The following is a 22,380-nucleotide window of genomic DNA, read 5'->3' as shown; positions in this document are numbered from 1 at the left end:
TTTGGCATTTATTAATGCCAATAAATATGGTGGTCATGAAGTCATCGGTCCTTTCAAAGATTCGTTCCCATCAGGTATGATGTGGACACCATCTATGCAAAAGTACATGCTAAAAACACTTGCAATAGAGAGGGCCCAGTGAGAGCAGACCCATCCTACCTCATGTTTCTGTGAACAGAGCTACAGAGCAGTGGCTTCTAGCATCTCCGAAATTACAGAATACGTACAAACCATTCTTCGAAAAAGCGAGTCATGCTAATAGCGAACAGAGAAGGCCACAAGTGATGACTCTGACACCTGCAACAAGTTTTACTACAAGTCTGCGGAGATCAGCTGCATGCTTCAGATTAAAGTCGGTCCTAACCACAAAGTTTATTTCACCTTGGCACAGAGGCTTTTTCTTGCTTTTTATACTCGTTGACTCACAACTGAAATAAAAACTGCATAAAATCATGCTGTTCGCTAGAAAAGAACACAAGCAGCACATAGGTGAAAGTATAACATTCAACTTTTAATGCTTCTGTACAGATGAAACTGCCATGCTACCGCTGAACTCGAAGAGAAAAGGAAGTCTTAAAATAACTGTACACAATCTAGACAAAAGTAAAGGTAGTTACATTTTGCGCCACTGTCAGGCACAATATGTTAAGAACTAGTGTGACTAGGACTGCTAAAGCAAAAAGGGACAAAGTCAATATTTCCACCGTATTTGCATGGCAGAACCATTATACAACAGACCCAAGGTACTTGACTGGGGTGGCTTGATGACATGGTGGTACAAGGCCCTGAGCACAGGTTTGCACTGCTGTTTCCATAAAAACTTGACTACAACAATCTCTCCCAGGTGTGGCCCAACACTTAAAATCTCCACCTGGCAACTGGTCTGCCAGTGGCATAGCTTTGCACCAAGCTTGCTAAAATTCGGAGCTTCAACATATGGAACAACAACAGGTGCATCGTTGAACAGCTGGAACAGCAACGCGTAGCTGCTCGTAAAACAGGAAACAACGTTCCTAACTACACAAAACTTCGCCACCTCACGCTAAAGAATGAACACAACCCTGCTCTCGCTGTACAGTTCGCTTCGTCAGGGCTCACGGCTAATGAACACAAGAAAGGCGCACGGCTGTACCATGGTCATGTCCAACACCACCCCTACGACACACCGGAAATTAAAACATTCCTTGCCTGGCAGTTAAAAACTTTGCAGCACCACGTTTTTCATTCTGTCTTTTTCGCTCTGCACAGTCCAACCTCTAAACATTCAGTTCTTATGCACGCAGACTGGTCAAGAAGAGAGTAGTTAAAAAAACCTTTGAAACAATGGCGCATTGATTATACATGCTAAAACCGGGGAGGCAGACAGGAGAATTACTCGCCTATTTCACCACTGTGTGACTGAGCAAGTTCTGCACACACTACACCGGACGGCGAGTGTGTGTACGTGCTTCATGCCAAGCCAAGCTGTCCATTCACTACTTCGGGCGACGCCCACTAGGCAGCCACATTGAACCGGGGCAAGAGAAGTCCAAACTTGGTTTCCATGCCACTAAATGTGGCCAAGGCGACGCGGTAGCCACCAATGTGGTCAGGGTTGGAAGACCTCATCTCTCCTGTCTGTACAGGCACCTTGACTTGCGATCCCGTTGGCCTCCTGTCGAGTTCAAAGGTACACGGTTTCAAAGGGATGTAGGTTCACACGGGAAACAAAATGCACATGATCAGCAGGCAAGTCACTATTTCACCAAGTCCGTCGTCAGGCTCACCTCCCTCCGAAGTCAATGTAGAACAGCCTCTGGAGGATTTCGTATGTCAACAGTGTGAAGCCAAACTGAGGGGCTGACCGGAAGACGCGGGCTGCACGAGAACAGAAAAGCTTGAATGTCACGAATGTACCAAGACCAGACATCCAAGGGTGCACAAATGTGTAGAACTTTTTCATACTGCATTACGGCACTGCTTTGTCTGCATGTTCTGGCACTGACACTTGTCATCTCAGTATGAGAGCCTGCTCTGCTTGAGCTAGGGCTGAAACATCCAGAGCCAAAGCAGACAGTGGTTCATGCAGTGGCTTAATGCTGTGGACTATTCTTGTGCACGGTTAAAAAAAAAAGAAGCACTGCACAGAACAAAACATTTTTGGCAGGAGGTTTGCGCAACCTATCTGCCGGTTATCTTGGCTGCCCATATCTGTAGACATGGAGGTTTAATACATGATTGAACAATCCCCACTCATTAACTTGCCATCACTACTACACGGCAAACTCACGCAAGCACCCTGTCAAACTTTCCTCTTAAGTTGCCCTGCATAGTGCTTTCTCTGATAGATGTGTAGCACATAATAATCTTCCATTCTGGCACATTTGAATTTAAGATTGTGAAGGCCTTAACATGTCCACTTTTTATATCACAATGAGGGAGGCAACAACCATGAGCAAAAGGGAGCAAACATTTTTGTTGGATCCACCAGGGTCTTCATTCCATGGGCAGTCATTCTTTTTTTCTTTCACTGGTCCGTGGCACATTTGAATTAGAGATTAAAGACCCTAAACAGCACAGTGAGTAATGAGGGACGCAGTAGTTGAGGGCTCCAGATTAAGTTTGACCACCTGAGGTTTTTTTTACAGGCGCCCAAGGCATGGTACGCAAGCGTTTCTGCATTCCACCATAGGAGTGCGCCATTGATTGACCTCATGCTCAATAGCAGATTGGCCTAGTCGCTGATACACCACAGTGGGTAGTGTCACATTCAACACTCAAGTTAACCAACTCAAGGTAACCTTTTATCAACATCGAAATTTAAAAAAATTTACGAAAAGTGCAGATTCTTTATAACCTGCACTTATTTTGCAATATTTTTCTAAAAAAATATACCAGGAATGCCTACAGCACTATTACTGCTCTTGTTTAAAAGAACAAACGAAAAGACAATGCGATTTACATATGCATCAAAATTGCAATCTAGGGCAGCCTTTGCCATGCCGAGTTAGCTCGTCATCGGCAGTTGAGGGTTTAGCCCAATGAGGTGACTCAATTTGGCGCTATCCCACCTCGGTTCTGAAGCTGTAGGCAAGCACCATTAGCTGACTGATTTTTGCTAGCACAGTTCACTCTGTCAGCAGCTTGCTAAAGCTACGACTAGGAAATCGCATAAAAAGTGTGTGCATACCCGGTCCACCTTTCCAGAAAGCCTGTCCTCCTTCCTCTTTCCAAATCTTGCGGCAAGCATCCATGACACCCGAGTAGGTGGTCTGACCCTGTCGTGCAGCCACCTGTAGCCTTGTCTTGATCACATCCGCAGGTGTCACTAAATACGCGGCTGGCACACCTGCCGAGAGCCAACTACATTGTCAGGACAGTGGAGAAACGATAAGCCAGTGGTTCAGCCTGCAGAGTGCCATTTGTTTTTAGAAAAGCCTCAACAGCCAAGTATATTGGCTGTGAAGCAGAAAATATTAAATTCCGTTGACTGACAGGACAACTGGCCCATTGCAGACTGCAACTAGCTAATACCTGTAGGAACCAGCAGGAACCAACCACTGCAAGCTGAGATTGGCTACGCTGATCTTTTATTTTAACCATGATGGCAACTGCATAAAAGGTGGCCAGCAAGCAAGTACGATCTCTGGACTCTCGTCAAGAATGTCTGCAAAACATACTCGCGAAGAGCCCTAGACTCTGCTCACGTGTTGGATGTGCATTGAAGACATGGCGATGGTTGCCTTTTCCATGACAATGCATGTAACAATGACATGCTAGAAGCCAAAGGTAGGGTGTCATTCTGGTTTTCCATGCACATGCATTTAAACATACCTTGGTCCTAAATCATGGCCCCAAACATTTAATACGTCAAGAAGGTCTCAGGAGGTAACCTTACCTGACTTGCTGGTCTTACCACGCCGAGTGTTTGTTTTCACTGTAATGCACCTAGACACCCTTCATCAGAGGTATTACTATAATCTGGCCACGATGCAGCCACAATCAAATTTATTACATGTGGAGATTAGGTGTAGCAATATTGGGTGCGGAGATCCAAGTATGCCACAATGAAGAGGATGTTTGGCTTGATATGGCAGCAATGTAGTTTGTGGTTTAGTTGGACAATCCACAATTATTTCATTGGGGTACCACAACAATGCTCAGACAAGATGTGTGTCAAACACGAGCTTATTCTTTCTAAGTGCACTTTAAGGAAACTTTAGAAAGTTAACAGTAAGGTAATGTTAAGCTCTGTTATACGCAGTTCAAGTTGCCACAGGGAAGCAGGCTACCCAATCTGGTTGGGCGAGTAAGGAAACCCAGTGCATGAGTTTGGCAAAACACAAATTGGGTGCAGCTTAATGGTGTGATGATGAGATCAGGAACAAGAGGAAGCTTAGACCAAGCACCTGCAATCATAGCAGACAGCAGCAGAGACCCGGGTCCATTGTGGCCCATCTCATCTGCAAACTTTAATTTGCAGTGTGCATACGTTGGGAAATATATGGCAGAAAAGGGGATGTCTCGCAGGAAGCAAGCCCGGGAGCCCTGAAATGAGAAAGAACGAAAAGTCAGCACCCACAATGCCCACTTGATGAAATAAACTCGAAAAATTGTCATTGTACCACACTGCATAACACAAAGTTTACAGGTGACCCAATCGTTCGGTGCTGCACGCAATTAAAATTGACAACCCTTCCAATACATGATCCATGGCACTATACAGCAAGAAAACACAGCAGCAGGGAAACAGTTCCACAAACTTGCTTTTTAGTTTCAATTAGCTAAATCATCAGCAACTTCACACCCTGTGCGTTTCTTTGATAAAATAGAGATACAAGATGCACCAGATACACAATCCCCGACTAATTTTAGGGCACACAGAAGACTGCAAAAATGTTCACATAGTCTGGTAGTCCGAAAGCAATAATGAAGATGAGCAAAATCAACCGTGTTGTTCACAGACTGGCTGATTGCCTACAGATATGCAAGCAGCCATCAGTGATTGCGATCTTATACCCAAATCAATCACTAGAGACAACAACAGTAACATCTGGTGACAAATTTTTTACCGCCGCCACAGTACGTTGCTAGGCCCAACACATGGCACTTAATCAAAAGTTGTGACCGAAACCTGTGATTTGGTGTCGAGCTGAAAACAGCCTTTTCGCAGTGCCCGAACGCACCACCGACAATTAAGCAAGTACAACACACTGAATAGTGAAGACCTTGTTTTATGGCCACCATATTTACTATATCACCTGCACAAATCATGTGAAAAAAAAAAAAGAAAATCCTGTGAGACACACTACAACACCCAAAATTTCGAACATCGTTACACGTTTTCTGTGGAGCAGGTGGTGGTGCTGCTGGGATGCATAATTTTACATGCACAAAACTGTGCATGTTTGACTCATGCGTCAAGGAGCATTTACAAGTAGTAGCTTAGTGACAGCTTTGTACTAGTGACTGGATCAAACTGTTACATAGCAGCTTCTATGCACTGTGACCCACATTCACTGTTGCCACTACAGGGCCTTTGCTTTTGCTCTGTTTGGAGAACAACAACTTGTGTTGGCAGCCAAAGGATGCCTACTGGCTTCCTTCGGGGTCCGCATGACATCAGTCTGAATCCCGAAAGCTTTCCTTGCATCCAAAATGGCTTTCACAGAACGGTAATGCATTCTCCCTTCAAAGCAGTCAACGAAGGAGGAAAAAAAAAGAATGGAAAAGAAAAATGATCTGCAATCACCTCATCTGCTGGAATTGCTGGTGAAACATCATTAACCGGAAAAGAATATCCCAGAAACATAGGAGCAATCATTTCTTTTCTGCTAAGCATTTAAATGACTGATCTGTCACTGTACTTTACTGCAAACAAGAAGCTTGTATGCAACTTATTCTTATCAATATTTATAGCCATGGTCAGTGAGTGCAGTTAAAGCATAACTCCGTGTAGAATACAGTCACTCAATGCTGACAGTAACATATGAGCGTGCCTTGTATAGTCCTCTAATTCCGAGGTCCTTGATGACAGTCCACGCCCTGACTTTAGCTGCAGACGCAATTTCTCCTGCTACTTGCAGACGAATCTTGACAATTTCCAGGGGGTTGGTGAACATCACTTGAGAGGCACCAGCCTGGAATGTGAATATGCGACAAACTTTTAGGAAAGCAATCGTGCATACCTTATTTACTCTATTCCAACGTGTGCCTTTTCAGAAAAATTTCACTGAACAATGGTGGGTTGGAATTGAGCAGGAAACCTAAATTGCAATACTAGGTGGTGTACAAGTCCAACCCCCAATCTGAAATCCCACCTTCCACTCTTGCATTTTGGGTTCCAATCGTCCAAGTTTAGTGTTTTAGTTGACATTCTGTGGGCAGTTGAACCATAACGAGGCCTGGGCAGTGATCTTAGTGATGTTAGAGCCATATGTTAAAAAAGAAAGCTGTGGCTTGGATGCAATAAGCTTTCTTTCTCCAAGTCAGAACAAATCACTATTTCTTTCTTCTACAATAAAAGCCTGGTGGAGGTAGCAAGCATAAGTATTCCGTTTTGCATATCTATTTAAAAGTATGAAAATCAAGGCGCATGTTACAATAGAGGGCACTGCATTTAAAAAAAAAAGCTAAATTCTCTGGCCTTACGTGCCAAAACCACAATATGATTGTGAGGGCAGGGAAATCTAAACTGCAGCAGGGAAATATGAATTTTGATCTTTAATGTGAACCTATATCTAACTACACCAGCATTTTGCCCCCGTCAAAATGCAGCTGCCACGGCCAGGAATGGACCTGCGACGTGGAGTTCAGCAAGGCAACACCATAACCAGGCAACTGCTGTGACAAGTGGCCAACTACGATTACCATTTCTGGTCGTGAAAAATTGGAGTTGAATGCACTTTAGAATCAAGTTAATGTGACAAGCAAAGCCTGGACACTGACAACAAAATCAGTCTTAAAATGTCACTAAGCTACATTACAAGAAGTCATTACTATTCGAACCAGTCGTTTTATAGGCTATATAAACACAATACAGCTTTTTTGCAGATGTATCTGTCGCTTAGAAATCGCAAGTGGAACGGTAAGTAGTGAAAAAGAAAAAAATAAGAGAAGAACAAAACCACAGCCACAGGAATTTCTAATTCAAAATGTTTTGTTTATGTGATAAGTGTCATCTGACCAAAACTAACTTGTCCTTCAGTGGTGAATAGTGCTGCCATGGCAACATAAAAAATCAACCCTCTCCAATGCAGTGCTCAAAAGTAGTTCATTCTGCAAAACAGCTGTTAATATTAGACAAGTTTTATCCCGTCACACTTCTCTCCTTTTCAACAACGAACAACATTGCCTGTGGTCAACAGCAGAGGCAATTTCCCCACTCCTGGCAGACTGCTTGAAAGGCACACTGGTGCAGGAAGTTGTGGTGCCTCATACCCAGTATGCTAATTAGCAGCTTCACAAATTACCTCTTGTTTAATCACTTTGGCGCACATCTTGTCATGATTCATACAGAATGTCCGACGCAAAATTCAAGAACAATTCAAAGTTTACGAGGTAGCTGAAGGCCAAAAATTCAAGGTGGTTGAAACAGACATACAAGAACTAAAAAGTATTCAGATCTCCTTTACAGCTTCAATTCTTCATAGCTAAGCAGACACTGACTTGCACACATGCTTTAAGCTCTTCAGGTGGCTTTTCAAAGTCAAATTTCCCATTGCAACAATGTAAATCACCTTGCAGCGTATCACACACTTTAGGGCTAGTAGTGTCTGGCTTCATCCCAAGATACTTGTCATGTTAAAGCCGATGGCTGAAACTTGCATTCCTCCGAGCATTTGAGCCCAGGCCTCAAAAACGGAGCCATGATGGTTGCAATGCAAATCAACTAGGAAAACAATAAAAATGGTGGCACAGCTTGGAAGCTTGACCTGGATTATTCTACCACCATGATGGCAATGGTGATTTAAATGAGTCTGTTCCCAGTGGCTGTGGGCATGATAATGAAACTTGAAAGACAGTATACAGGATTTTTTCCAGATAGAAATGGCATAGTGCAGATGCCAAGTTTGTTACTTTGGGTGCTCAGAAGTCGCCGCTAACCGATTTTTCAATAAAATAAAGGAGGGTACTTATTTTCAAGGGATTTTAAGGGCTATTTAATATCTTTTTCCAAATTCGAGGGTTTTCAAGGAGGTGTACGAACCCTGCATCTTGTACTGAACCTAGAGAGTAAAGATGTCATGTTTGCTTGTAGAATTTGTGGTGCTAGCACTAGTTTCAGGATGCATCACTGAACTGTGCTATGAAGTAAATACAAAGTCATTGGCATTTCCTTAATTCTGGACCGTCATACACGAGTGTGGCTTTTTCAGGAAATATAAACTGCGATGACACTGTACTTCTTTTTTTATTGGTGCCAGTATGGCCTATGGCATAAGCTTTAGTACTTAATACGTAATTGTTATTAATAGCACCATTCAATGATGCACATACTGTAGAAAACTTTCAGGATGTTTACTTACATATTGCTAAATCATTTTCTAGCACCAAAGAAGATAATTGATTTAATTACATCTCTATTTTATAATACCATTGCAGCTATATCTAGCACAGAAAGTAGTACATGTAATCACAAAACGGTTGCTAAAAAGAAGAGGATTGTGATTACTGCTACAACAACTTTGCTGCAACTTTCCTAAATGAATGAAATGTAACGGCAAATGAAAGGTTCCAGAATGTCTGCATGGCACTGCAAATGTTCAAAGCAGACAAGCAGCAAAACTGGATGGGTAGCCGTCAGAAATTGTAGTTGCTATTGAAATGTAGAACAGGTCATTATTGTGTCTTTAACAGAACATTAGCCCTAAAACTGTTGCAGATAATATAGCGATTGTGATCATTGCTACAAATGGAACAAAAAGGTGTTTGCACGTGGCATCACAGATGTCAAAAGCAAGACTCACGCATCCACCAGCCAGTATTTCCGCCCATGGTGGGATTTCTCCTTTCCCGCTGGTCAGCTTGTCTCGGACAAAGTCGTTGACCTGCAAGATCACAACAACTGTGTTGCAGAGGATGAACAACACACACACAGTGGCGCCATTATTGTCCAAATGTAACTGCACTGTCATTGTGCTACCACAATGAAGCCAGAGATGAAATTTCCATGGCTCGCTGCTCGGCATAAAACAAACACCTTAGCTTTATTTTTCTCAATTATCACTGTTACGAGCCATTTGTGGACTCTGCTTTATATCATCTAGAATTGACTATTGGCAAAAGGTTGATACCAACGACGACGGCTCTGACAAATTAATCTCTCCCTCCCTCCCTTGAAAAACCGTTACATATCTACATACAATGTTAATCATGATATGCATTGAGAATCATCTTTTGCAAGGAGCTACTGCTTTCAGTTACATATTCCGACTCAGGAGGCTTTTTTTTATCAACACCTTTAACTGCATTTTGTCATTTTTTAGTTAGTCTTTCTTCAAGCTTTCTTCTTTGTACTGACGCATTTAAGTTGTTCTTCTGGCTTGTTTTGTTCCAGCTATTCATTTTTTTATAACTGTGTTGGTCTTTAAGAATAAAAAAAAAATTATTGCAGAACTCATCTCACAATTACTGTTGAAGGTAACGTGATTAGCATTCGAGATACATAGTGACATCATATTTTAGAAGTCACCTTTATTTACCATCTGCATTAATTATTCAGAAACTTCTGGTGATTAGGCTATATGCGACATACTGCGCTGTCATTCCACTTTGGCACGGCACTCACTTGCCAAGATCACCCATGAGGATCACGATGACTGTATGATGACAATGCAGTGACGACAATGGAATGATGAAGAAGGAATGATGTTGATGGAATGACAAAGGCGGTGTGATGACTACAATGAGATGACTATTCTGAAATGATGAGAATGATATACATGTAATTACGAAAGCGGAACAATGAGGTGACGATTCCGGAAAGATAACAATAGTAAAACGATGACAGTGTGACAATTACGGCACGACGACAATAGAATGGCGACACGTGTATGTCGACAATGGCTTGGCAATCATTGTACGACAAACGGACGATGAAGCTAGAATGACAATGAAGGCACGATGACGATGGTATGATAACAGGTACATGACAGCAACTGTCTGATGGAGACGCAATGATGATTGTGGCACGACAATGGCGGCATAATCACAATTCAATGATGAGAATATGATTGCAATCGCATATCGAAGAAGGAATGACATTCATAGAATGAAGAGGACTATATGACAACGAAATGGTGACCATGGGAAGAAGTTTTTGAAGTGATGACGATGGTAAAACGACAGTCTGATGACGATGACTGTGCAACAATGATGACGTCACGATGACGGCATAACAAGAGTCACCTGACAAAGTTAGAATGAAGACAATGAAAGGACCGATGGGGCAACCACGATGCCATAATGATGACTGTATGATGACAATGGCATGACGAGAGTTGGATGATGAAGCTGGAGCGCCGACAATTTCATGACCATGGCAGCATCATGATGACGGTATGACAATGAATGGATGATGATAACGGTGACGGTGGCATGATGAGAGTTGGATGATAAAGCTGGAATAACGATGATATTATCACACGAGTGCATACTTAGTGGCCCAAGCTAATGGACAACTTGCGTCACTGGATCGCTGTAACAAGTCTGATGATGGTGGCATGACGCGAGTCACATGAAGAAGCTGAACTGATGACAATGGAATGACCACGACGGCATCACAAGGAGAGTATGTTAACAAATGCATGCCTGCATAATGACAACGATGCAATGACCACAATGGCATCATACTTAGTGGCCCAAGCTAGTAGACAAATTGACGAATAGCACAATAAACAAGGGATGAGATACATGACACGCCCCTTCTTGTCCCTTGTTTATCGTGCTATTCTATATCAGTATGGAATACCCCCAACTCGCCCAGCATTCAGTACTTCTTGTAGACAACTTGGGTCACTAGATCAGGGTAAGAGAGACGACGACGACGACATGACGAGAGTCGCATGATGAGGCTGCAATGACGACGATGGAACGACCACAATAGCATGACGACGACGCCTTGACGAGAGTTGGATGACAAAGCCGGAATGGTGATGATGCAACGACCATGACAACATTACAACCATGAGCAAATACATAGTGACCCAAGTTGGTAGACAACATGGGCGATTGCATTGGCATAAGAGGCTAGATAGATAGATGGACAGTCTCAAAATGCCTGGAGTAGGCAAAGAATGCTAATTGCATTGAAATACTGAGGGGACCAATCTCATGCTAGTTAAACAGTGATACAGTGAACTCTCACTTGAGTGAGCTTCAAGGGACAGAAGGAAATAGTTCACTTAACTGAAAGTTCACTAAACTTAATATATTCACAAGACCAACATAAGACATGGCATACAGAGTCAAAAGTTTGAAGTGCAATTCATGGAGCAAAAGACATGGCATCCATAGTGTTAGAAATGTGTGAAATGGAATTTGTACATATCAATGAAAAACACACCACGTGGGTCGTTTGTGTGCGCATGCGGAACCGACGGGACTGGAAAGAAAGAGACGGACGACCATGCCACGACTATCCGGTCGGAAAAAACACACACCATGTGGTTTGTGGTGTGACAGATCGCCGCTTTACTCTGGCGGCTTTGTAAGCGCCAGCGATGTAGGGGATCAATAGGGGATCAGAAAATTTGGGTGTGGGAGTTCATAGTGTTTATTTTTTTTTATTGTTTAACTTAGGTAGGACATTAGGCAGTATAAAAGCAAGAGCTTGGTGGTGCAAACCACCGCCCCGTCCCAAAGGAGACACTCACAACATCCATCCATCACTATCCATCCATGTTACTTTGTTCATGGCCTCTGAGATTACATGCTTCCTCGTTTTGTGCGGGTGATCTCGGAGGCCATGCCTCGTTGCCGTTCGTTTTCCGCACTGCCGCTTTGCCCCAGGGGCGCTGTGGCGCCAGCGACGTTACATTGCCGCTGGAGCGGCGGTTGGATGAGGGCAGGCATCGGTTGCGCCTGCAGTGCAGTGCAAGCCTTGGTCCTCTGAGCGAGTTCGTTAAACTGAAATAGTGACTGTTCCGAAATTCGTTTAAGTGAAACATTTTTGCATAGAATCTATAAGAAAACTGCCGGGGATTTTTAAAAGGTTTGTTATTCTGAAATATTCGATAAACCGACGTTCGTACAACTGAGAATTTACTGTACTAGTTAAACAGAAAATGAAGCTTCAGCGATTGCTTTGCAGTGTTGATTGTTTATTTTTAGCCACATTTAAGATGTTTTTTTTTCCAATGTTTGCTTTGTAATATGCCCCTCCCCTCTGTGATAGGCAAACCTTCAGAGAAGAGTGAGTGAATGAGGGAACAAATCAATAAAACAATGACTTCCCTCAGCTCAAGAAGTGATCCTAGTGGGCAGCACTCACTGTGAGCTTGATGGCCTTCTCAGGACAGACTCCCACCAGTTGTGGTAGCAGGCCTCGGTAGAGGCCAAAGAAGCCTTCGTGTCGAATCACTTTGCTAGCACAGTCCCAGCTGTTACGATACATGAGCTCCCCAATGTAGGAGCCCGTCCGCTGGTTCTGCATGCGAGTCTTCACCAGGTCAATGGGATACACAACCGTGGCTCCCGCCGCTGCAATGACGAGAAACCCACATGTGTCACCATGCACCAGCGTGTCTCGAAGGCAATGTTGAAAATATGAGCCGCAGAGGCTATGCTGAAGAAACAGAGTCTGATTGGCTGGTGCACTACGGTTGGCCAGGACCATTCACTCACAAGAAGAAGCAGAAGTACCTAAAAGCTGCTTACAGAAAATCGAATCTTACTGCGGTACTCTGTGATGGGCAAAGTTGCCAGTTTGAATTGATTACAGGGAACTGTGCACCTTCTGCACATTGTACGGCTGAACGGCATGAAAATTAAAATTCTCCACAAAGCGATATGTGCAGCAGTTTTCCTGTCATCTGTTCGAGCTGAATGAGTTTTGATGACACTCTTTTATTCTGTTTGATCCTTTTACGCTAGATACAGACTAAAAGCAAGAAAAATGAAGCAAAGGAACAGCAAAAGGTTTAGGCTATCTACGAAGCAGTGATGAGAACACTGAACCAAGGCGACTTACATACCCTGACAGACAAACACATTTCACCGTGACCATACAGAGAAAACACATACCACCGGCAATTGAGCCAAGCGTAAACCGGTAGACACTTTCGAGAAGTTGAACACCGACGCCCCTATCATCGGGACTCTGGAAAAAGCAATGCAAATATAAAAAAATCAGTGGGCTTAGCAGTTTACTGATAACTCTTGCATGCTACAAATCCTCACCAGAGCATGTTCTGAACCAGATGCCATGCGTTAGGATTGTGAACTTCGGACTTAGCAGGCAAAGCTGCAGAAACTACATAAGTAATGCAGTTGTACAAGTCTCACACCGCACATTTAGCAGTGAACTTGTTTTTGATTAGTGATGCTTTCTGCTTCCTGTATTAAAGCTATAACTTGTGAATGTAAGGTTGCATCAAATAATTATTTGTGCATATTAGTGCTTCCAGTATGCGACATGCTTTGTTTTAGTTGAGAGCGCAAGCAGTCTGGTGTGGCCACTGGTAGCAAGAAACAAGCTATTCTGCTCATTTGGTGCTAAATACATCTAGATCTATGGATGCCTTCCATGCAATAGCTACATCATATTTTGTGATGTAGCAGTAAGAGACTCAATGTTACATCAAATTACACAACGCACATACATATATTTCTTTCATATGTGAGGCACTAATTTTTGGTCACAAATGCAAGCAGTGTGAGAATTCTAGCCTTCATATTGTTGCCTGCTACACACCAAATGGAGCATAATAGTATGCCTATTGAACTAAAACGATGACCATACATACCTGAACTGCTTTAACTTCAGCAATAGGCCTTGAAAGAAATCTTGTTGGCCGATAAGGCGCTATTCTCTCCAAGTCTTCGTATGTTACACGCCTGAAACCATGCAGAAAAGAAAACCAAGAACATTTATAGTGCCATTAGTAGAACAGCTAGCAGCATCGAAGCATTGCACATTCTCCAATGAAACCCACAATCTGCTATGACTTAAACAGATTCCCACAGACACATTCCCTACAGTGCCATTCTCAAACAGTCTGATACGAGAGCAACGTAAATAGTCTCTAAGCATGCAAACATGTATTAGTATCCATCTTCAGTCCTTTCGAGTACTAGACAGAATGAACAATAACAAATGGACAGGGTGTCTTTAAGCCATTGCAAACAATAGGCTTGCGGGTCAAGGAGGAAATGATGCATTGCAGCAAAAGTGAAGCATTGCTGCCCTAGATATAGTCGAAACAAAAGTTAGTGCTTAATTATTACACAGACAGTTCCATTGCTATACTCTAACTTGCTAACTGGCAACGTTTGTGGTGACTTAGCAGACCTAGTGGCAAAAATATAATCATGTAACGTGGCCACATATCACAGGCTTATTTAAAGTAGTCTGCATTAAGATGTTATTATGAAACTTGTTTTTGAATACTTTTCAACTGGTTAAAAGGTGCCTAATGAGTATTTATACTTATCAATAATTTTTAAGATCAAACAGAGCAGAAAATTTTGCTATAATTTAGACAAACAAAATTGAGCACTTGTTTCTCTTTGTGCTGGGGGGTTGCAGGAGGTATACAGACTTTAGAAGAATCCAAGTGTAACAGATTAACATAATTTGTTAATGGAACAACTGGCAAGCGAGCTTACAATTTCATTAGAAATGACTGAACAAGTTCAGTGTTACGCTCTGTTAAAAGAACAGATCTCACTCTCGGAGTAGATATAGAAGTGTCATACACATAGGGCACTTAAAGCCCTTCCCCATCAAAAAGCCCATATGTCTCATAACTCCCACATCCAATAATCCACTATGACATGGAAACATACAGGCTTTTATATGGCATCCCCATATGTATAATGGAATATTGGATATGGGGGTTTTGGGGTGGTGTCCTTTTCCAACTTAGTTGAAAAGGTTACATACTCTGCCACACGGTGCCTTGGTCATCAATCTACTTTGGATACAGGAGGGATGGAGAGCCACATTTTAGTAACATGTCTGAATAATTTCCTGTAATGTTTATTTTACATGCCAGTGTCTGCATAGACATTGCAATGCTATCAACAATGCAACATTGTTGCCACATAAGTTGTATGGCACAGACGCTGCTGCCCATTTGATGAAGCCCAATCTGTCAGACCATAAAATATACAAGGCGACTTATCCAAAGATATTTTACGTACTCATGCACACTAAAAAATTATCTGTCAAGTGTGAGCGTCGCAGAAAACCCTCTGTTGCTCTGTTTAGTAGAGCCAAAGCGATAACGAAAATAAGACCAAGCCCTCTTCCAAAACTGATCTTACAAGGCAAAGGGCTACCTTGACATACAGTGAGAACACACCGTCAGAAGTGCTGACCGGGCGAGTGCAGCTGTATTCTCTATCAACCAGTTTTGGTGGTGTCTCAGATTGTGACAAGTCAAGAAGCAATCATGTGAGTCTTGTCACGAATAAAAAATTATTAACTAAAAACAAGGAAGTTTAGACAAACATCTGGCTATCATGGGCTTCTAGTAAAATACTTGCATGCTATGGCTTTTGCTCCATTGATGATGTATAGACATTTCACGTATAGCATTTGAGTTCCTTTTTATATTTGTGAATTCAACGTTTGTTTCTTGTTAATATATTTATGCTACACTGATTTGTAATCACATTTTCAAACCTTTTGTCACGAAAGTGCTCCATTTTTTGGCTTCCCTTCTTTTTTACTTTGACAGGAGGTCCAGCCTATGAATCCTGTATGTAGGGACCTCCTACTATATATTTCAACTGAATGTTTCCCCCCCTTTGCAATCTTTTCAAAATAAGATCTTTGGAATATTTGCATGCCAAGGATGTGTTGCAGCAATTTATCATTGCACAGCCCAATTAGAGCTGCTGGTAGTGGCCGAGTGGCTGGCGCCAGGCTGCTCAAGTGATGCTTTGCGGTTGCGGCTAGCTTTGAGGTTGGTCGGCCGAGAGTGCCATGAGCCATGGCTCTTATGCTTGCCATTCACAAGCAAGAGCACTATTTAGAGCTAGCACAGGTGCTCATGGCCAGCAATTTGTGCATGCCTGCACTCTGATAAGTCTGTAGATGAATCGGTATCCCCGGAGTATCACATGATTACTAGAGGGACATCTGGCACTGAAACTTGAGCCACCATCAAAATCACTCATAGTACATGAACTCGTCCATATGGTTTCGCATGGATTTGCTCACAAAGCAGTTTGCAGCTTCTTTTGCTATTATTTCTGGTTCATTTGGGTTGCAGGCTAGATTTGCAATGGTTATTAAGGGCAGTTAGAGAAATGTTTTATGTTAGGAATATTTAATTTAATTGCATAATTTCCAAAGCATAAATAAATCATGACACTTCTGAGTATGCCTAATGCTAAATTTAAGTGGTGTTTGCTATGTAAAAAGATGTTTAAAAAGATGTTCTAAACGATTATTTTTGTCAGAAATGTTCTGCAATCCGCAAAGAAATTAAGAGGCTAGATGAGGCCACTTGTATTCATACAAAGTTTTTGCAGTGAAAGATGAGCTCCATAAACACTACGCCTAAACATCTAAAACAGAAGCACAATGAACATTTAGACGATTGTATGCGGCTAGAAGGATGAACTTCTGGCAAATCTACGAACGGCCCATCACTGTGATCAACAGCCATACTGGCGACACAGGCAGACACCGGCACCACATTTTCCTCTAGTATCCTTAGCGTAAGGCATTAAAATCGGCGTTGTTAACAATGTGAAGTGTTTCAACTTACCAAATACACAGGAGGAGGTCCCAAAGTTAGTAATTGGACTCCCTTCATAAGGTATACTTAACACGATAAAAAGAACAATTAAAAAAATTTAACCAAATGCATGACCCTCGCACTCTTTGCCAACCAAACTCAAACACAATAGATACCACTAAAATTTGCACGTGTCATCCAACTACTTAGAGTGTAAGAGAACTAAGGGGCTCGATTATTGTGAAGCATGACCACATAAAGCCAACAGACAATGAAGCCAAGGAAAGCATCGCGGAAATTAACTGTGGTTTAAGCTGGAATGTAGAAAATAATGAAGAAAAGGGAAACGAAAGTGGACGAAAAGCTAACTTGTCGCCGGTGGGAGACGGACCCAGTGTAAGGATAATTGATGATTCAAATGCAACAGAAAATTAAAATTTTTATGCTTTATTGATAAATTGCTTCTCTTGCTCCTTTTTTTTTATGAGGGCGAGGAAGTATTTGTTTAGGTCACTGCATCTAAACAAAACTCTCGTGCCTTGTAAGCCAGTCTGGAGGCAGGCATTGCCTGTTAAATGCCCTAGCATTACTGATGCTTTTTTATCCACCTCCTGCATATCTAACGTTAAGCACTTCCCTTTATTTTGGTATTTGTTTCTTGCTAAACACATATTATAGTTTCTATGTTTTACCCTAGTCTAATAGACCACAAATCAGTGCTTGTCTCCCATGAAACCAAAATAATTAAGTTCAGTAATGTGACATTTTTAAGTGCCACAATATACAGTAAAAATTATATCACATCACGAAGTAAACGTTGCAAGCGTCATTACATAGCAAGCTCTCTTATTTGCTGATCTTGCTCCTTAACGAATCCAGCTCAACTTTAGAGACTAGGCATCAAACTATTTCCTGCCCTTAAATGCGGTTTGGTAAGCAACAGTAATGCTTTTGGTAGCTCACAAAAACAAATTGTGGGATTTTATTGAAAATTCGCCCCAGAGTTCTTTCTGCATGCTCACAACAGTGTCTGGGTAATGAGGAAAAGCAGTGTCGCAAGATGACAGAACATTCAAGAAACTCGCGTGGCTGCTGTGTATGAACAAGAACAGCTGTTCTTGTGAAATGCAAGCGACACAGTCTCAAAGCCACAAGACCTGGCAAAGGCCACTTCCAAAGCAATGCAGTGGTCTATCACCCCACTGGGCTTACTCTTTTTCAGGTTTGGCAAGATCACTTCTTTCCCACATTCTAGGTAGCAGGTGCATAAAGATTTGACAGCAGTGTTACATTTTCCAAGAAAACATATCTGTTCATAAGTGCCATCATGTACTACCCTACCGTTATAGCCCACCGTCATCCTCAAACCTACAAGATAAGTTTCTTCATAACCCATTCTAATAGTTACTCATTTACAAATACGTTTGAGTTATTCTATTTCTGTGCCACGGGCTTGAAATTTTCTAAACTTTTTCTTGTATTCAGTGTGCCTTGCATTATGTATACAATGAGATTATTGTTCATAACCTGTATATGTGCTTTTTTATTATCTTTTTCAAGCATCCGATGTTCTTCTAATGACCATATTTTATGTATTAAAATAAATGAATAAATGAATAAAAATGCTCCTTCAAGTTAACTTATTCATGACATGCTGTACCGTAAATTATGTTTCTCTTATATCAATTCTGTCTCCAGTTTTATTCAGGTTTCGTGGCATAACATCTGTACAGTGTGATGTAATGCTTTTAGGAGAGCTCGAATAGTGAAGTCATTGAACCAAATATGAATATTTGAGAAAAACTACCTTCGACTACCAAACAACTCATTAAAAAAAATGTAAAGCTAGGGTGGTGTAAATTTTGGTAAAACATTCTCACTTATATCATTTGATATGTGCAAGTAATGACGTTTACAACTGGATGTATGGTCAACTCGGGAGATTGATGATGTAAATGAGGAACAACCGCTTTCTGTTATCTGGTGCACCATAACCATGACGGTAATGAAAAAAAAAAGAGAACAGAACATTACCGCCTATATGAAGAGCATTGTGTCAGACTGCTTTGCTTAAATCAAAGACAACAGAATTTATAGGTTAAAGGACATTGCTGAAAAGATGTTTTATAAACTGTGCCTTCGGTCATAAACTGGTTACAACTACCGCTGTCCTGAAGCCCAGTCACTCGGAACCGTCCCCACTTCCATCGGTCTTTCACCTCCGAAACTGTAATAAGTTTTATTAACTAAATTTGAACAGAAACAAGTATTCTGCTATTTCAAAAAGTTAAATTCTCGAATCAAATGGGAAAGGCTATTCAATGCTTGCATTAGCTTTCATCATCAAGCATCAGCCACATTATTGCATGAATGTGATCTGGCTGCACACATTCTTTCCTCTAAACTCATTTTTCCTGCCAAGCGTGATGCAAGCTAACACTGTAGAGTTCATTTTAAACCTAATTCTGAAAGTTATAGCTTTACAAAGGGGCAGTAATTGTAATTGCATTTCTACACATAATGTACATCAGCCAAGCTGGCATTTATGACAGCAATTAATATGATGTAGTATGTACTATTGCTTTACGTTATAAGCACTGCCCATCTGAGAAACGAAAATTTTTACCAACCAATGATTAACAGCGCCGCCAACAAACATGACGTGCAGAAATCTGCCAGTCACCAGGTAATACTTCAATGGATACAGAAAATCTATGTTTGTAATTTTGATACATTAATTAAACATTTGCCACTCATCCGCAATTTTGTTATGTGCACATGGTATAACTTACACAATGCAGTCATTTAACATCTGACAGATGTTGAATAAAGCTAAACTGAATTGAATAAAAGTGCAGGTTATCAAAAATGCATTTTTAAATGTGCCTGAATTGGCACGGATAAAACGTAACACGAGCTGAGCATTGCTATGCATTTTAACGTATATCTCACTGACTACTCACTCATGTTTTGCGATTTGCTCACACGTAAAAAAATTTGATACAGATTGGCTTCAACAAAGGTCAAAGCTACCTGTGCAACAGGAATATAACTTTAAAGTAACACATCAATTACAATTAGGCAACACTTGCATGCTGTGTTGATGAATAGTTACTGTAGCACTGAAGGCAAATTCTGTGGTTCTGTGTTGTGAACAATTTTTCTTTCCAAGAGTAAGCCAAGTGACGTACGAAGGGGTCTTAAGGAAAGCAATCTCTCAACTGCAAGTACTTCTGCTCAATTCAATCCAAGTAGGAGCAATTTTATCTAAGTGCCAGCCAGTTCAATTACTGGACCTTACAATTCAAATATGCTGGGGACAACTAAAAAATGCCCAAAGTAATCCGAGTGGGGAAATCTGTATGCAGTTGCATTAAAGAACTGTACAGGCACTTTTTGTAAAGTGAACAACACCTGAACCATTACACATGGTGCTTAAGTGGCTTGGAGACTGATGGTTGCAGCCAGTGCATGCTTACTTTCCTCATAGCTTTGCTTCAACACCTGACACACCTAAGACATGCGAGTAAATAAACACACAGATGGCGATGAGAAAAACCTTTCATGACAGCGTTATGCACGGAACAGATTGGCAACAGATCTACAGAACAAACCCCCAGTGGCACATATCGGCACCGACGAACGCTGCACAAAAAGACAGGTAAAAAAGAATGACAGGGCGTGCTTTACGGGATTCTCTGATCCCTCATTACAAGTCTGTGCCTGGGGGGGTGGGTGGGGGAAGTGGGGTTACCTGGGAACCTTCTCCTGCCTTCGCTTGTGGAGACAGAGTCCCACAAGAGGAAGGTGCAGTAGTGTGGTCCCCGCGGAACGAGCGCCTCTTTGCCTTCGGGGCGCTCCGGTGCACCACCACCGGCCTCTACCACCCGCGTGTTTCTCTACAAGACAAAACCAGGCGCCTCCTGCGACACACTGCGCCCCGTTTGCGGCCCCGTGCAACGCACCGCTACCCACAGGGGGACGTTTCCCCCCCATTGCGCCGACGGTGAGCTCGGTCGGGGCAACCCTGGGAAGCTCAGCTGCTGGACCGCTTTTTCTCGGCTGCCCATGGGACCAGCGCCAACACTCCAACACCAAAAACATGCCTCTGTTCAGACTTCTTTAGTCATGCCATTCCCAGAACCCTGCTCGTGCTTGACGTGTCAAACAATGAGCGGGGGTAACTGACTGACTAACAATAGCGAGGTTTAGCCACCTGAAACTGCCTAGTGGGTTATAAGCGATGCTATGGGGGAAACCTCCAGACTAATTTTGACTACCAGGGGTTTTTAAATGTGCACCCAAAGTATGGTACGCAAGCACTTTTGCATTGCGTCCCCTGCAAAATGCAGCTACCGTGATGGGCAACTGACAGATGTGCCACCAATGAACGACAGATCAAGCGGAGGAAGGTTGATGATCTGAAATGCTGCTCATTTGGTTCTGCTTACAGTGCACTCACGGATTTGTTTCTTGTTGTGGTGCTCTGGAAAAATGTCATTCTACAGTTGCACTGTCCAAAGGTGGCACAACAGTCAGCAGAACCCGCTGTCCCCACCCCAAGCTTTTTGCCAATCACCGCGTCTCGATTCTAAAACGTGGTGCCTCTGCTGTGTTTCGCAACTGGTTTGGTTGAACAGCTCCAGCCCGAGTCGCATTCCTGTTTTCGTGCAAACAAAAAAAAAAACCAGCAGATCATGCTGATAATGAATCAATGACAGCAAATGTGGTCACTGTGAAATTTGCAAGAATGTTTGTACAGTAAGGGTATGGCACACCTTGCAGGAAATGTAACACCATCTCATACCAAACGAACGTTACAAGAAAAGATAATGCGTCTTTTTTCTTTTTTTAATCCTATCCCTGTTTTACCGGTGCTTTGCAAAATATTGCAGAATTTCTTATTGCTGCTCAGAAATGTCTAGCCATTACTGCAGAGTGGTCTCCCCACTCAGCTGCTGCCCGTGTTTTCTAAACTGTCAAAGGCATGTTTTAGAGTCAAAGTCTTGGCTCTGGTTCAGAGCTACCACCTGTGTGCTGTGTTCAATTTCCAGTTCAATGATGCCTCTGGTGTAGTTGCACCTTCCCATCACAGGGTTCCGCATTCTGACTGCAGCCATGCTGTGCCCAGACCTCTGCATTGAGGGGCCAGGAGGATTGTGTCAAGATTGTACAAAAGATTGCCCCGCTAATAACACACATTTAAGAGAGAAAAACCATGGGCATTAGGTGTCAAAGATGAAGTGATCGCTCCTTGAGTGGTTCATGTTTATGGCTGTCATACTAGCAGTTATCAGTACAAATTTCTACACATTTTTTCAGAGTATGTTAACAAGTATTGCTCTTACTAAGAGTTAATGACATGGTAGAGCAAGCTTGTCCTGCAGAATGCATGCTGCTGCCTATAAACATTTCTAAATGCGTCACAGACACTGTTGTTTGACACAGTGTAGAGCTTGCATAACGAAAGAAACACTTCAGAATGGGA

At 42.2% G+C, this 22,380-nt stretch overlaps 1 protein-coding gene across 1 annotated transcript in view; it reads right to left on the bottom strand.

Moving 5' to 3' along the window:
* Positions 1 to 490: 490 nt before the first annotated feature.
* The window catches only part of aralar1 (calcium-binding mitochondrial carrier protein aralar1), a 41,146-nt gene continuing 19,256 nt past the window's right edge, over positions 491 to 22,380 (bottom strand). The window contains exons 10-18 of the mRNA XM_050177622.2: positions 13,947 to 14,037; positions 13,225 to 13,300; positions 12,473 to 12,681; positions 8,949 to 9,029; positions 5,979 to 6,119; positions 4,389 to 4,527; positions 3,170 to 3,328; positions 1,767 to 1,857; positions 491 to 1,654 (exon numbers count right to left, since the gene is read on the bottom strand). Coding sequence (XP_050033579.1) covers positions 1,495 to 1,654; positions 1,767 to 1,857; positions 3,170 to 3,328; positions 4,389 to 4,527; positions 5,979 to 6,119; positions 8,949 to 9,029; positions 12,473 to 12,681; positions 13,225 to 13,300; positions 13,947 to 14,037 — 1,147 coding nt within the window. The 3' untranslated portion in view covers positions 491 to 1,494. The remainder of the gene's footprint in view (positions 1,655 to 1,766; positions 1,858 to 3,169; positions 3,329 to 4,388; positions 4,528 to 5,978; positions 6,120 to 8,948; positions 9,030 to 12,472; positions 12,682 to 13,224; positions 13,301 to 13,946; positions 14,038 to 22,380) is intronic.

This window comes from Dermacentor andersoni, chromosome 5, assembly GCF_023375885.2.
Source record: "Dermacentor andersoni chromosome 5, qqDerAnde1_hic_scaffold, whole genome shotgun sequence".
Classification (NCBI taxonomy): Eukaryota; Metazoa; Arthropoda; class Arachnida; order Ixodida; family Ixodidae; genus Dermacentor; species Dermacentor andersoni.
Note: the sequence above shows the minus strand (reverse complement) of the source record. Positions and strands in the feature narration are given on the sequence as shown.